General features: G+C 42.8%; 1 protein-coding gene across 2 annotated transcripts; it reads right to left on the bottom strand.

Moving 5' to 3' along the window:
- Positions 1 to 6: 6 nt before the first annotated feature.
- LOC146662977 (UDP-sugar transporter protein SLC35A5-like) lies at positions 7 to 1,746 on the bottom strand. 2 transcript variants are annotated; one of them, XR_014912897.1, is made up of 3 exons: positions 1,389 to 1,746; positions 599 to 1,244; positions 7 to 352 (listed from the first exon to the last, which is right to left on the bottom strand). XR_014912897.1 is itself a non-coding variant. In XM_085415190.1 (3 exons), exons 2-3 carry the CDS (start codon positions 1,195 to 1,197, stop codon positions 284 to 286), a joined length of 291 nt encoding a protein of 96 aa, XP_085271316.1. In that variant the 5' UTR covers positions 1,198 to 1,244; positions 1,389 to 1,742; the 3' UTR covers positions 7 to 283. The 2 variants fall into 2 exon arrangements, 1 of the variants encoding a protein (XP_085271316.1); XM_085415190.1 differs by having other exon boundaries at positions 976 to 1,244; positions 1,389 to 1,742.
- Positions 1,747 to 15,839: the final 14,093 nt, after the last annotated feature.

Raw genomic sequence — 15,839 nt, 5'->3', positions numbered from 1 at the left:
TTTCCCCCATATGAATGACAGCAGTCATCCACAGACAGGCACGTTTCCAAAATATACACATTTCGCTAATTCTGTTATTAAACACTTTGTTTTTAATACTAGGAGTCTATCATATAATCTATCAACAGTATCTTTCACCGTTTACCTGCTTATCACTGTTCAAATAAATGCTTTCACAGACAATCTGTGACCATGTTCCATCCAGTCAATTGTCCAGTTCGATATCAGCAGCAGGAAAGATGCAGAGTATCCTCTGGATACTTGGGAGTGAGCTCTGTCATTACTACAAGGACTCTTCATCAGAAACACTGTCTGCATTTACCTTTGTCAGGAGCTCGAGCTCCTCACTGTCCTGCAACACAAAAAAGAGACAAGGCATCAGAATGAATGAACAAGTGATCAAATCCAGTGGACAAATCTGCAGACATTGAGGCACTGTGCACATCTTTTTTCTGTTTTCAGAAAGTGGAGGGCAGTATTTACTCCCCGAAAAACACCGGGGAAGTACCGTGCATTTTAAAGCCACGGCTGCCAATGGAGAGGGTATTTTTGTTAGTGCTCTAGCAAAGAAACAAACACCTGAAACCTGGCATTTCACCTGATTTACAGGGTTTCTTCAATACAGAACAGGACGCTGGGGATGAAAAGAATTCCAGGATAGTATCCCCACAGACTACTGTATTGTTAAATAGCTTCTTCCATCAAAAAACACTTGACTACTAAAGGAATTCTATGACGTAAGGCTCCAGCATGAGCCTGGATGCTATTTTCATAGCTGGGAATCAGGTTTCCTCTTGCACTCAAGAAATGACATTACAGAGAAACAAGAGCCAAGTTTCCTGCAGAGCACTTGGTATGTGGGCGGGAGTAGAGGAAGTGGATATACATCGGGGTTAGGTGAGCGAAGTTGTGTGAGGAAAAGGAGTGTGTGGGCTTGTGTGCGTGACTACTGAGGATTTGTGGTTTGTCTCCTACCCCTCTTGACCTCTCAAACACCTCCCCGTTGATGACCCGTAGTTTCTCCCGCTGCAGGCTATATTCCAGGTCCTTGGGCCAGCTGGCATTGTAGATAAAGATGGCCAGCAGGACCGTGGGTGCCTGGAGGAAGAAGTCCAGCGAAGGGTGGAAGTCAAAGAGGAAGAGGGAGAGGCCTGTGACCAGAACAGTAGTGAACTGGCCAGTCAGCACATGGAACATGTTGTCTCTGAATTTTAAGATGAAGGCCACGGATAAGCCCAGGGCAGCTAGGGAGAACACAGAAGATTATGAGTTCTTCAAATGCATACTAGAGATAGATAAATGAACTAGTCCGGTTAATAACAAATTACACCCAGCAGCTGGATTAGTGTAACTTAGCACTGATGCCAGAAGCAGGACCAAATACCCACCAGGCTCTGTTCAAAGGCATAAAACAACTCAAGTACCAGCAGCTTACAAGATCACAAGTTAAGATGATTTTGTCTGTAGACGACAGAAATTGTACAAAGTAGTGGTTTTGCATGCTACAGTCTTTTGGAGCCCCCACCCCAACCCCTCCTCTATTTACGCCAGCTTTCATCTGATTGGCTGCCCCTACATCTGAGCTTCTACAAACAGAACCAGGTGCTGCACCACTTCCTCTGCTTATCAATTTGACAGACTTCCTTCAACCCAGCCATGCCTTCCAGCTCATCCTGGAGGACACAGTATTCCCCAAGCCCGCTGAGACCTCCTCCCAGTAGGACATGGCCAAAAACATCTCACCTACCAAGGAGTCCAGGAGGAATCCTGGTTAGATGCCCCGAGTACCTCAACTGTCTTCTTTTGATGAACATATTTTCTCTTCCTCAAGAAACTTATATAATCCACATGGACATGTTTGCATATAATTCAAAGCAGCAAACTAATTAAATTAAATTAAATTAGAGTGGACATCTCCAGCAACAGAAATGACAGTAGGAGATCTCAGTTCAATCAACATCACACTTATGCCTGCTTGATATTCATCTTCCAGTCATATGCTGTATAAAACAGTATTCAAATGTCCCTCTGATGTGAGAATGATGCACTACAGTGCTGACTGAAGTTATCAATCTTGTGATAGGCAGAAACACCAAAAGTTAAAAATGGAACAGTCAGGTCACTAAACTGCTGAGACTGGAGTGGGGCTGGTGGAAACTGTGGCAGACCAGGGCACTGAAACATAGACAGACGGTTCTTTTGCAATGAAAACCATAAACACCCATGCTCCCGGTAGGTTTCCCCTGTGTCAGCTGTTTACATTATAGGTGCTTATACAGTAACCATGGTAACCACGGACTCTGAGCGGCTGGCTCGACGAAGGTCAGACAACAATTTTACATATATGATCTTCAAACAGGACACAGCCATTATCCGTCCTGGCCTCATATCAAATGTGAACGCAGACTGAGTCTATGTTTGACGTTTGCTTTATATCTAATCTTCCTCTCAAACATTTAAACAGCAGCGAGTCTGCAGCTGAGGGAACACAAACTCAAATTGTCGGAACAGGTTTGCTCGTTTCTTGCGTGTATTCATTTGGTGATTTATTAAATGTGTAACTGTTATTCTAATCTGCTGCTGAGTCTCTTACGCTGATGAAAATGCAGAAAACACAGATCACGAACACCTGTTCAACCAATCACTTTCATTCCACTTTGATCTGCGACAAACTGACGGTTCATCTCTGTTACAGTGTTGCGTTAGACTGCTATATTTTTTTGTTCTTTATGCTGTAGATTTTCACGTCTCTGGAATAGTTGGCAGTAATAAGGATGATCTTCTGTAAAATCATATTGATATGACCCGTGACATATTCGTAGATGTCAGTTAGACTAGTCAGCTGGGAAACTGTTAACTCAGAGCTGAAGATATCGTGGATATGCTGACCTCGCTCCGTGGTGTACAGGTCCGTTTACCCTCATGATTACTATTCACAATAAAAATATTAGCCGAACATCATGAAGTCTGTATGTGTTTCATAGTGTCGAACAACCTTTGTACAGTTAAAGCCAGCAGTTACTACATGACGGAAACACCAACATTATCTCATTTATACGTTTATACGCAGGTCACGCTGATTACTGAACAAAAACCCAAAGATCAGCTGTTAATCAAATTTATTTGCTCTCTCTCCTCCTTAAACATGTTTTTAATGTTAGTTATAATTCAGAATTGGCGACTGAACATCAGGAAATAAAACCCCGATAAATATAACCTCAGTAAAAGAAGTCAGTGTCAGCGGGGGTTATTACAGCTGTGTACCGGGGCCTGCGCTTTGTCAGTGGTAATAACAACTTGATTGCTTGCGAGGCAAACGGGTCTATCCTGGGCAGACATCTCCAAAATCATCGAAGCACTTTTGCAAAGAGGCTGTATCTTGACAAACCGACCAGACATATGAAGATTAAATCACTACATTCTCGCTAAAAAAAATATTAAAACGGTATTTGGTGGCACACAAACAGGGTTTTTCAAAGTTCAGTTCTGTGAGTTTCCACATGCTGGTTGTTGTTGTTAGGTGTGGCTGTGTGCAGACAGGAATAGGACCCAAGGTGCAGACTGTCACAGGCTGGGTCTCTGACCCAGCGCTCTGAGTTCATGTTTGTATTTGTCTCATTTTGTTATGTGATTTAGTTTGTGTTATTTCCTATCTGCCTTTAGTTTAGGCAGTTATTGTTCCTGGGTTTTCTATGTTTTGGGGTTTTGTATTTATTCATCACATATTAGGTCTGTTAAGTTGTGTTGTCATGTTTTAGTTTTAGTATTTCCTGTTTTATTCTGACAATGTCATGTGTTCTTTGTTTATTGTATTTAGCTTTCCTCTCCTGGTCCTGTCATTAGGTTCATGTCTGTCAGCTGTTTCCCCCATGTGTCTCCACTTCCCCTGATCACCTCATGTATGTATTTAAGCCCTTTGTTTTCTGCATGCCAGGGTCAGGTCGTCTGCTCATCCATGTCTCAGCTCCAGGTACCCATGTCAGTTCACTATGGTTAAGGTTTTTCATGTTTCGTTATTAGTTCACCCAGTTTAGGTTATTGTTTAGTTTTTACCGATGCCCTGTTATTTTGTACCCTCATTTCTAGTCTCAATAAACGGCTTGTTTTGTTAATCCACACCACGTTTTGGTCTGTGTTTGAGTCCTCCTCTGCAACACATACGGTCTGCCCCAGCCAGACCGTGACACAGACTCCGGAGACAGAACTTAAACAAAAACAGCTTTAATGCTGAACGCAAACATGGCATAACTGGAAAATGTCAAAAATAAACTAACACCGGTGGACAGGCAAAACACACAGCAAAATAAACGGTAGATTGCGACACGGACACAGAGAAACACAGGGCTTAAATACACAGAGGGAGCAATCAGGAAATGAGTAACAGGAGGGAAACACAGCTGGGGCAAATCAGAACTGACGAGACCAAAGAAGCGTAAACTGAACACACTGAGATAAGACACAGACCTTCAAAGTAAAACAGGAAACGCATAACACAGACTGAACAAAGACACAGGCTCATAAGCAGGCACTACAAAGGGAACAGAGACGTGGGAACAGGGCAGACACAAACACTGACTGAACACGGGGATATAGGAACTTAAGATACACATAGACGCGAACTAGACAAGGCGATGCAGGTGATAGGGGAGACAGAGCAACTAAAGAAGACAGAGACATAAGCCATAAGACAGAACTCAAAGAAACCAAAAACTAGAAAGTATACATAATATTATAAACTCAAAAACCCTGGGTCGACGACCCAGGCATCCTAACAGTTGTGTGCTAAAAACAATGGCCACCAGGCCAAAGCAATGGTTTTGACTCGATCAGTGTTAACCCCGCCTCCTGAGTTTGATGGGTGAGGTTGACAGATAAAATTATTTCATGGTGAGACCTGAAGGAGTCAACTGTGCCAAAATGAATTAATTAAATACACAATTAAATAATTATTTAAATGTGGCAATAATTAATTAAAATGTGAAATAAATAAATAAATAATTAAATGTGTCAATAATTAATTAATTACATTTGTTGTAAATATTTATGTAATTAATTATTTCCGATAATTAATTAATTTGTGCATGTAAATGGTGAGTCCTCTTCACACACTGAGGTTAATTATGGAGTTCCACAGGGTTCAGTGCTAGGACCAATTCTGTTTACATTATACATGCTTCCCTTAGGCAGCATCATTAGAAGACATAGCATAAATTTTCACTGCTATGCAGATGACACCCAGCTCTATCTGTCCATGAAGCCAGATAATACACACCAAACTGCAGGAATGTCTTAAAGACATAAAGACCTGGATGGCCGCTAACTTTCTGCTTCTTATTTCAGATAAAACTGAGGTTACTTTCTAGGAAGTTATATTTCATGAGAGCTTTATAAGCTAGGACAAATGATAGATAATCTGTTAATGCTTCACAGATCAACAGTAAGCTAAAAATATTTTTTATCATTGCAAGGTTGTAAAAATTTGCTTTGGCTTAAATATAAACCCCTATTTAATGCCCCTGTGTACACACAGTGTATGTGTGTTTGAAGGTGAAACAGGCATGAAACATTCAAAAAGAGAGGGCAGGCAGGGAGGGGCCGTGCTAACACCTGCTGCTCTCTGGCAGCAGCACCATGCTCTCCCTTGTTTTAAATGCACTTTAGAACAACACGCAGCAACACTACACATGAGCGGGAGGAGGGAGGTATGGGGTCTTCACACATCCCCGTTCTCTGCTAACCATCGGGGCGGGGGGGCTGGGAGGAGATGTTGGCTGTCCGATTGGCCTCCCTACTGCTGCGGAGCCTGGGACGATCTGCTTGCCTCCACCCCGGGGGGAAGGGTAACATCTCTTGGGTCTGGGTTCTGTTTCCCCCTCTGGGGGCGAGGGTACCTGGACCCGGGGTATAGAGTATGTTTGGGGAGTGTGATTGTGTGTACATGTCCATTTATGTCAATCCTTACGTTGGGTGAGTGCTGAGTGTTTGTATATGTGTGCATGAGGGTGGGAATGCATGTTTGTGTCTGTGTGTGCCTGTTTGTCTGTGTCTATATGTCAGGTCGGGTCTTAGACTCCACCTCTCTGGGAACTCCCAGGTCCTCCAAGGCCTATCTCCCCTCACCACACTCCCTGTCGGTGACTGATGCCCTCAGGGGTCGGTGCATTGGTGGTTCTTGGTGTCCGGGGCTGGGCGCTCAGGTATGTACCGGCTCACTCCCGGTGGCTACCTGGCGGGGCCTGGCGCCTGTTGCTTGGTCAGGCCTCCTCCGGGGTGCGGGGGGCCCTCGGGCCTCCGGCCTCTGGGCCTGCAGCTCAGTTCACTCTGGCACAGCTGGCTGCTGGCAGAGCCGGCGGGCACGCCGGTGCAGCCCCCTCTAGCTTCTGCTCGGTGGCTACTGGGTGACGCTTCGTCTGGGGATCCTCAGCCCTTCCCATGAGTGTGGCACGGATGCCCCTCCAGTGGTCCTCCTTGGGCTCTCGCACTCTGGGGCCTCTGGATGTCTGGGGCCTGGATCTCCTCCATCTGGATCTCCTCCATGCCTGCTTCATGCCCTGGGGGACTGGGCTATGGCTCTCTACATCCTCTTGCAGACCATTACATGTGGAAACCATTTGAATACAAGCGCGCTGATCCACACAGGTGTGCACACGGGTGTTCACTGCTCGTAGACTTAAATTACACCTTTCTTGGCTGCTACTTCAAAGCACATTGTGCGCTGTCTGTCCTGCGTGCTGCACAACAACATTGAATAAATAGTATTTACTGCTGTTTACACTTAGCTAGATTATTGCGATGGTGTTGTGTTTAGTATGTTGCTTTGGTTTTTTTTGCTTGTTTTCTATTCTTTTTCTCTCAACAGGTGATCCAGGAGATTTTTTTCTCCCCCCCCCCTTTCTCACTGTCCCTCTCCCCTTTTGTTTTTCTTTTCCTTCCTCTTTCTTTCTCCCTTTCCTATCCCTCACTCATGTCTGTCCCGTCTGTAACAACTGAAAATAAAATAAAATAAATAATAAAAACAAAGGTCGATCAAATGGACCAATACGGCAATGCCACAATGATCCTTTTGGCAAAATAAATCCATTGGGTATCCTTGTTGGTCTTCAGACAACAATTCTGATGGCTAAAGAAACAAATGGGACAGGCAAAAAAGAAAAAAGAAAAAAAGTGAAAGGTTACTTGTCGGTCAGAAACTGATATAATGTAATTGTAGATTTATTGGCTGATTGTTACCAATAAAACATCTGACTCAAGGTCAAGCTCATACGCGTGAAAGACCATTTAGTGTTTTTTACAGACTATGTTAACCTGTATGAATATGCAGAAGCAACAAAAGTCTGAAGGGAGCCAGGAAGAAATGTCCAAAATCTTCAGCTTGTGCAAACAAAACAAAAACGTGAGGTTTATCTTGGGCAGAAAGTCCTGCTGACAGCAGTTATTTGGTTTCACAGAGAAGGAAAGTTCACCGTGGGCTATTTAAAGTTTACATGTATCTTCCACAAACCTGTCAAACATGTCAGGTTGTTGAGATTTGCAAAGTTGAGACAAATGCCTCTTTTTGAGATGTGCGATAATAACTTTCAAGTTACTGTGGAAAAGTTGACTAACTGGCCGGCTGAAAAGTCTCCTGCCAGGGGAGGAAAAGAACAACAGTTCAGATTTTTGCCAGTTCCGTCATCTGGGATCCTTCTCCACATCCGCTGGTGAACATGCATTAACTCACACATAGTGCTCATGTGCATAAACACAGGCTGATAATGTCTGGAAAGTTGCAGTAAACAAAAAAACATTACTTGTTCATTTGATTTCATTGCTTCTTCATTTGATTAACATATTCATGAATATTCTGACTAACATTTTGGCAAGCAGGGACATGACACAGGCCCGTGTGAAGTGAAGGAATAAACATGTCATCAAAGGGAAGTTTCATAAAGAGTTCTGCTCTTTTAGCTATCTCTTCCCAGTAAATGAATCTTTGTACTTTCGGACTTGCAGAAACAGAAGATTGTTATGGGCGGCTGTGCATCTTCCACTAATCGGAAGGTCAGTTGTTCAATCTCTTACAACATTTCTTATAGGGTACAGAGTACAGTGAACAGGCACATCATGACCGTTTACGATTGTCAGTAGTTTGTTGACATTATATACTAAGAAGGAATACAAGACAGTCAGAGAGTTTTCAAAGAACTACGTGCACGGGTGAGAGAGAATGGATACTCACACCGAAGTGCTGCAGTCAGGCTTTATTTATACACAGAAGCAGTTTCATGACATTTCCTCTTTTTCAGACTTGAGTATATCTAAAGATAGTAAAGATGTATGTGTGAATGTATGTGTGTGTGTAGTCGCTCTCTTTCAGAGAAGACGGTTTTTTCCTGTTACCAAGGAGCCTTTTCCTCTATTCAGCAGTTAAAGCAGAGTTCATGTGTCTATGCACACGTGTCAAAGGCATAAAAATATGTGAACACTATGTGCTCCTTTAAGCTTTGCATTACATGAGTAAATAAACAGATAATACAGTAAAACAATAGAAATAAGCAAAATAGTAAAATCTCATAACATTCCCTGCTGTTGTTCATATATGTTTATGTACTTCAACTACTAGTCACTTGCGTGTGCATTTTCAACTAGTGTATCATTTTGTAAAAACATACATGATCAGCTTTATTAGGTATACATAGTTAATGATTAGAAGTCATCTTCTTCAAATTGCATTTCTTCTTGTTGTTTGCTTTGGGATAATGCGACATAAGCTTGCATTCTTACAGTGAACATTCTGCTTATCATGTTTCGGATACAGGGTAGCACACATGTTGAGAATAAGCAAAGGAGTATGAGAAGTACTCCAATGAGCATTAGTCCTTTAATAAGCAATGTCTTCCATGACCTGCTAAGTAGCCAGGTCAGCCAATCTTCTGTTGAAGCATTCAGAAACAGTCCAAAACGGTAGTCGAGTGTCTCTATCCTGAGCATGTTTTTGGCATTACCTTACTCCTCCATAGGTTGCGTTGCAGTTGCTGGTATGGCCCAGGGGGTGGCGTCCTTGCCCTGCCGCTTGGTAGAAGCATAGAGGATGCCACTTCTCTGGGAGTGAAGCTTTCATGCTGATTGCAAAGTGTTGTCTTCCAATGCTGGCAAAACTTGCTGCACATTCACTTTGCCAGTGACTGTTCATCATGCGACCATAGATGGTGGGGTAGACTGAAATTGAAGGCATGTGAGAACAGACATAACATTCTTTTTCCTCCACTCTGTTGTGTATGTATCGATACCAGGCGTTATTCATCCAAGGGTGAACATGGTCTTGAGTCATCTCAGAGAGGTGGGAATTGTCGTGGGTCCACCTCTTAGGTCGGGGAATAGTTGGTTCTGTCCTGTGGGTACCGCTGGGCATCAACCAAAAGAGCGCCGTCATCAGGAGGACGGCCATCAGACAGAATATGCGGCACATGAGTTGCTTTCCTTTGATGTCACAAGCGCCCAAACACAGCTTTGGGGCTGGAGCTGGTGCTGGCATTGATCCTGGGGCTGGTTCTTCTTCTGGATTTATCAGATTGTTTTCCTCAGTCATCTTGTTGAGATTTTATTCAGGCGTCCCTGGTGTTATTATTGGTTCTGCTCTTCGGTGGGATAGGTCAGTCTTTATTAGTGTCTGTTCTTCAGTGATGACCTGGAACCCCTAAAACTTCTGGTGAGTAGACCCCGTGCGAAGCGAAGAGGCGGGATATACCCAATCAGCCCTTCCTCCACCGGCAGATCACTCAGAAGCCAGGGGAACCGGCGTCTTATTGTGGTGCAAACACTTTCTTCACGTGGGTTTGATGTATCCACGAAGGTCGTTCGGCTATCTTACAAGCTGTGGGTGTGGTAAGTAACACCTGGAAGGGACCTTCCCACTTCGGAGCACTCCAGTTTTTCCGCTGGAGGACTTTAATCAGAATCCAATCACCGGGGTTCAACCTGCAAGAGACTGGAGAGAGATCACTCGGCAGTTGATTGCTTAGTCTCACTTCTTTATTCTCAAATAGTTTTATCATCCATTCTGCCATTGTTGTTTCTGCTGCAGCTTTATTAATTGGTTCACTGGTAATGGGCAGTGGGAATGCCCTGCCATGTATAATTTCAAATGGGGTCAGACCTCTTGCTCCTTGAGTTATTCTCATCCATAGTTTAACTAAACTCAAACATTCAGGCCATGGTCTTTTAGTTTCTTCCATACATTTTCTTAATCTCTGTTTAATTGTGCCATTAGTTCTCTCGACTAATCCTGCACTGCTTGGGTGATAGGCACAATGGTGTTTTATGCTAAAACCTAAAGCTTCAGAGACTTTGCTTATTACTTCATTTACAAAATGTGTGCCATTGTCAGATCGTATTAAACTTGGAATGCCATACGTGGGTATAAAATGGTTACACAAACATTTTGCTACTGAAATTGCATCTGCTTTTTTCACTGGGTATATTTCTGGCCATTTAGAAAATACATCTATTATCACAAGTGCATATTTGGAGGATTGTGATTCATTTAATTCTATGAAATCCATGTGGATAGTGTGAAATGGATGTGGTGGTTTAGGGAAATGCCCTCGCTTTGGTCGTAAATTTCCCTGTGCGTTGTGTCTTTGGCAAACCATACATGTTCTGATAAATTCTTTTGCTGAACTTTCAAAATTTTTTGTGTAGAATTGTTTAATTTGTATAAGTAGCCTCCCCGCTGTTGACACGTGGGTTTTCCCACGGGTCACCAACGCTGCCGCTTTGTGCAAAGATTTAGGTCATGTCATGATATCGTCTTGTAATATTGCTCCGTCTTTTAACCAGGAGGATTTTTCATTTTGTGATGCTGCTTTTTGTTCGTCTTTCAAAACATCTATTGATATCAGAGGGCAGGGGGTTAATGTAAAAGCGTCTGCTTCTTTTCCTGCTGCCTCTTTTGCTGCCTTATCTTGCAAAGTCATTTCCTTTAGTGATGTCTGAGTCATCTTTCTGATGTGCAGCACATTTACATAAGGCTAAATGTCTGGGCAATGTGATGACTTCCAGCAGTCTTTTCAAAAGACCACCGTGTTGTACTGGTGCGCCAGTTGATGTTATCATACCTCTGTTCTGCCATATCTTCGCAAAATGGTGTACTGCAGCGTAGACGTACTGGCTGTCTGTGTGTATGTTTATATCTTTGTCTTTGTATAATTCACAGGCTCTGATGACTGCTGTTAACTCTGCACTTTGGCCTGAGTGTGAAGAGGTTAATGGCCGTGCTTCAATAACTGTATCTATTGTGGTCACAGCATAACCAACACAGTTTCGTCCAGTTTTGTCCTTGCTTGCGGAACCTTCTACAAAGATGTCTACAAAGGATATTTGTGGTGTGCTATATATGTCAGGTCGCGGTTTCGTTTCCTCATCTAGCTTGTGCAAACAGCTATGTGCATCACCATCTGTTTCCACAGGAAGCAGAGTACTCGGATTTAGCTGGTTACACTTCTCTATAGTATTATGTGTGACTGTGAAAGCAGGATGCCTACATATGATAGCTGTCTTGCATGTGTTAGATATGAGAGGTTCGCTTGCAGCAGTATCGAGGTAACAGCGTGTGGCACTTTAACAATTAAAGGGTGTCCTAAAATGATATCAGCTGACTTTTTAACTGCCTCTGCTGCAGCCGCACAGGCCTGCACGCAGGTAGGAAGGCCAGCAACCACAGAATCAAGTTTACATGAATAAAATGCCAATGGCCGCTGTCTATCCCCAAAAGCTTGTGTCAGTACGGCTTTCATGTATCCAGAGCTGCCATCCACGTGCAAGTAAAATGGCTTGTCATAGTCTGGTAATGCTAGGACAGTGCTAGTTTGCAGAGCTGATTTTAAATTCTGAAATGACTGTTCTGCTTCAGGCGTCCATGTCAACTTATCTCTCAAAGCTAGATTTTTTCCATAAATTAAGTCTTGCAGGGGTTGGACCCTGAGGGCATATTCTGGAATCCAACTTCTGCAAAAGTTGCAGAGACCAAGGAAGCTCATCATTTGTTGTTTTGTTAATGGTTTTGGAGCATCTTGTACAGCTGCTTTCCGGCTGTCTAGCAATTTCTTGCCCTGTCCTGTCAACTCATGACCTAGATATATGACCTTTGATTGCCACAATTGCAGCTTGTGTTGTGACACTTTGTGACCCTGCTGTGCTAGGTGTAGCAACACAGTTAGGGTGTTTTCCTTGCGGTCTGCCTGCGTGTTTCCGGTTACCAGAATGTCATCTACGTAGAGCAGGAACTGTCCTGGAGCGGGCAGACTGCAAGTGGACATTGAGTGCTTAAGCGCTTCTGCATATAGTGTTGGACTATTTTGAAAACCTTGTGGTAAGCGTGTGTATGTGTATTTCTGGTTATCAAACGTGAAGCCAAACAGTTTCTGTGACTCTGGGTGCAGAGGCACAGAGAAAAAAGCATTAGATAAATCAATTACTGAAAACCACTGTTCTCTGGGTGACACTTGGTTCAATATTGTGTGTGGGTTTGCCACAACAGGAGGGATTTGTTCTGTAATGTCATTAATTGCTCTCAAATCATGTACAAGTCTATATTTTCCTGTGCTTGCTTTCTTTACTGGAAATATAGGCGTGTTACATGTTGTTTTTGTTGTTTTTATCAGAATCCCTGCTTTTTCCATGTCTGCTATGACCAGTGTTGGGTAAGTTACTTTAAAATAGTAACTTAGTTACATTACTAGTTACTTCTCTCAAAAGTAACTCAGTTACTTCAAGTTACTCGTTACTTTCAAAGTAACTAGTTACTAGGGAAAGTAACTTTGGTTTTACTCAGAATTCTCTTGTTAATGTGTTTCTTCCATAACTTTGCCAGTCTTCTAGCTTGCTTACTTGCCACAAGTGCACTGTGCCACCTACCAATAGAAAGGATATGATAACGTGCATATTTCCACGAGAGAAATCCCACGCCTGGACCGTCATTGACTGCTGCCATGATTCTAGCCTACGTCACAGAGTCATGTGCGCCTTTTACATCCAACACAAAAACTGCAGTCGTAGTGCTTTCGATTGTACTCAGAACTCAGAAATTCTGCCTTCTGAATAGGAAGATGTAGGTAACACCAGACTGCAGATGAGCTGCATACAGGGCTGGACTGGGACAGAAAATTGGCCCGGGCATTTTGACTAGAAACTGGCCCACCATTATAGGAAAAATCATAAAGCCTTTGAATGAAAACAAACACTGTTGTGACAGTGATGTTCACTGTTTTGATGGTATATATGCATCAATCTATCAATCGTTTGTTGTAAGATTCAGATAATTATTTTTTAAAAGCTAGACATTTTAAATGAGAATAAGAAAGAAAAGTATTTCTTTGTGCCCCCCATTCCCTGTTAATGCCCTACATGCCCCCTTGGCCACACTTTGCTAGATCCGCACCTGCACAGTTACCAGCTGTCAGCTACCTAAAAAAGGATCCTGGGGTTATTTGTCTCTCAGAAACAGTTCATAACTTCCCTTCAACTCATTCATGTCATCTAAAAGGTAAACCTGTTTCTCCATCACCTGCTCAGCTCTGATGATCCAGTAAGGACATCTCCTGGTTTCATCTTCATGTTTCCCTCTCACCAGATAACCAAACCATATCATGACCAGCAGCTTTTTTTTTTACAGCTGTGGCTCCAGCAAACATCAGCTGATACTAGAAATTAATATTAAATAAATTCTAACAACAGCTGATCAAGCTTAAACGTGCTGCTGTTGTTTAGCGCGACATCCGCTGGTTTCCTCTTTCGGCGCAAAGTGGGCGATAAACAAACAAGAGAGCCGATCAGCTGATCATTGATCAGTTTCATGATTGAAGTAGAAACGGGAGAGGGAGGGGGGAGAATGAGAGAAGAAGAGGCAGCTGTGCAGCGTAAAGACACAGAATAACTCCAGCTTTGTGCCTTTTTCATTGTAGCTGAATTACGGGACAAACTGTTCCTTTTCACCTCAATAAGAAACGCGTAATATTTTCTCTGAATACCAGACGGGACGGTTGGCAACTCTAATAACTTATGAACAAATTAAGGTTCAACATCATTAACTTCATAGCACCACCCAGCTGTGTAGAAACTCCGTCATGCTAGCTAGCATGCAGTACGGAAAAAGTCAGAATAACGAAAATAAACTCCACCTAAGCTTGGTTTATATCTGACCCAGAGAGACTGCAGGTCATAACTTCTTACCTGAAGTTCAGTTCACACTTGGACCGGCGGCCGCCTCGGGTCTCTTTTCCTTCTGCGTCCCTTTTCCCTCATCCACCTGCTGCCTCCACCACTTGCTAATGTTACTGAATCTGTGGAAACTCCGCGATGCCACCACACGAAGTAACGAGTAACGACCCTATCTAAATCCCAGTAACGAGTAACGCGTTCCTGATTTTGGCATAATAACTAGTTACCGTGCTCGTTACCACAATAATAACGTAGTTACTGTAACGCGTTACTTAATAACGCGTTAGTCCCAACACTGGCTATGACCGGGCGAATCCCGTCTCTTGCTTCTGCAGATAGTGGGTATTGTGGCTTCATTGGTCTGCGGTCAGAGGTTACTTTTACTTTTATTGGATCAACGTGTTTTATTAATCCTACATCGGTTGGCCCATTTGACCACAAAGATTTTGGCAAGGCCTCAATCTCTGTGTCATGTACAGTGGTTAACATCAGTCACTTTTCTTTCTCAGTTACAAGGCATGAGGTTGGAGAGGTGGTTAAATGAGTGCTGGGTTTGACATTTATGTACACAGTTACTTCTGATTTGTGTTCAGAGCCTAAAAGCAACTGGTGGATGTTGAAAATTTCACCCTCGCACTCTAGCTGTTCGTGTGGGGTGTTTGGGCTAGGGCCTAGTCACATTTCATCTTCACTGTCCCTATTGTCTCTGCCCTGGCAAAATGTCCTTCTTTATCACAATTATAACACCTTCTATGTCGTTCTTTATCATCTCTATTCTGTTTCTTGCCTTTCCCTTTTTGTGGATTTCTGCCTGTGTATGCAACGATACCTCCTTCAGTGGTTACTACAAAAACTCCACTTTGGGCTGCTTTATTCTTTTGGACTTTCACTGCATGTTCTGCATACTGCAAAGCATCGGGTAGGTTCCCAGTATTTTGGGTGACCCAATGTTTATCTACATGAGCTCTAACTTTTGGGAGGAGGCCCTTCAAAAATGCATTTTTTAGCTGTTGTTGGTAGGGTGTCTCCGGGCCTTCAGTATATTCTAAACCTGAATTTTGTCGGAAGACTGGGCGCAGTCTATCCAGAAAATCAGAGGCTGTCTCATTTTATTTCTGTTTAGTCTCTCCTATTTTTGCATAATCAGGTCTTGGGGCTAGTATGGTTCTAATTCTCTCATACACTGGTTGTAGCGCTGCTTGTATTGAGTCAGGACACAAAAAGACAAAGAAAAATGCTGTCAGAAACAAAGCAGAAGTGTCAGGGGAAAACTGAGCTCACAGACAGCTGCATGTGTGGGCTTTTAATAGCATGCAGCCTCTGATCTAAAAAATAATAAAATAAATAAAGATAAAAGAAAATGTGTAACATGCTCATCAACTTAGCGGTGTCCACATATTTAATTCAGCTTCTCAATCCTGTAGGTTTAGTTATTATCTACAGGGTTTGGCTTATTAGTTGTTATTATAAACGTGCTCCACATCTCAGTAATATTTTATCTAGGATAAATTACAGGTTTTCAAACAGGTTAAGTGCCTCTATGCACCTAATTGGTTTAGATATTGCCTTTATTTTCTTCATCTCATATGTCATTATACTGAGTTTGAGCAAACCTTAAGCTTGATGCAGACGACTTCATAACA

Source organism: Rhamphochromis longiceps, linkage group LG8 (assembly GCF_057381845.1).
Source record: "Rhamphochromis longiceps isolate RC_006_pf linkage group LG8, R_longiceps_female_GT1.1, whole genome shotgun sequence".
In the NCBI taxonomy this organism is placed as follows: domain Eukaryota; kingdom Metazoa; phylum Chordata; class Actinopteri; order Cichliformes; family Cichlidae; genus Rhamphochromis; species Rhamphochromis longiceps.
This window is presented reverse-complemented; position numbering and strand designations above follow the sequence as displayed.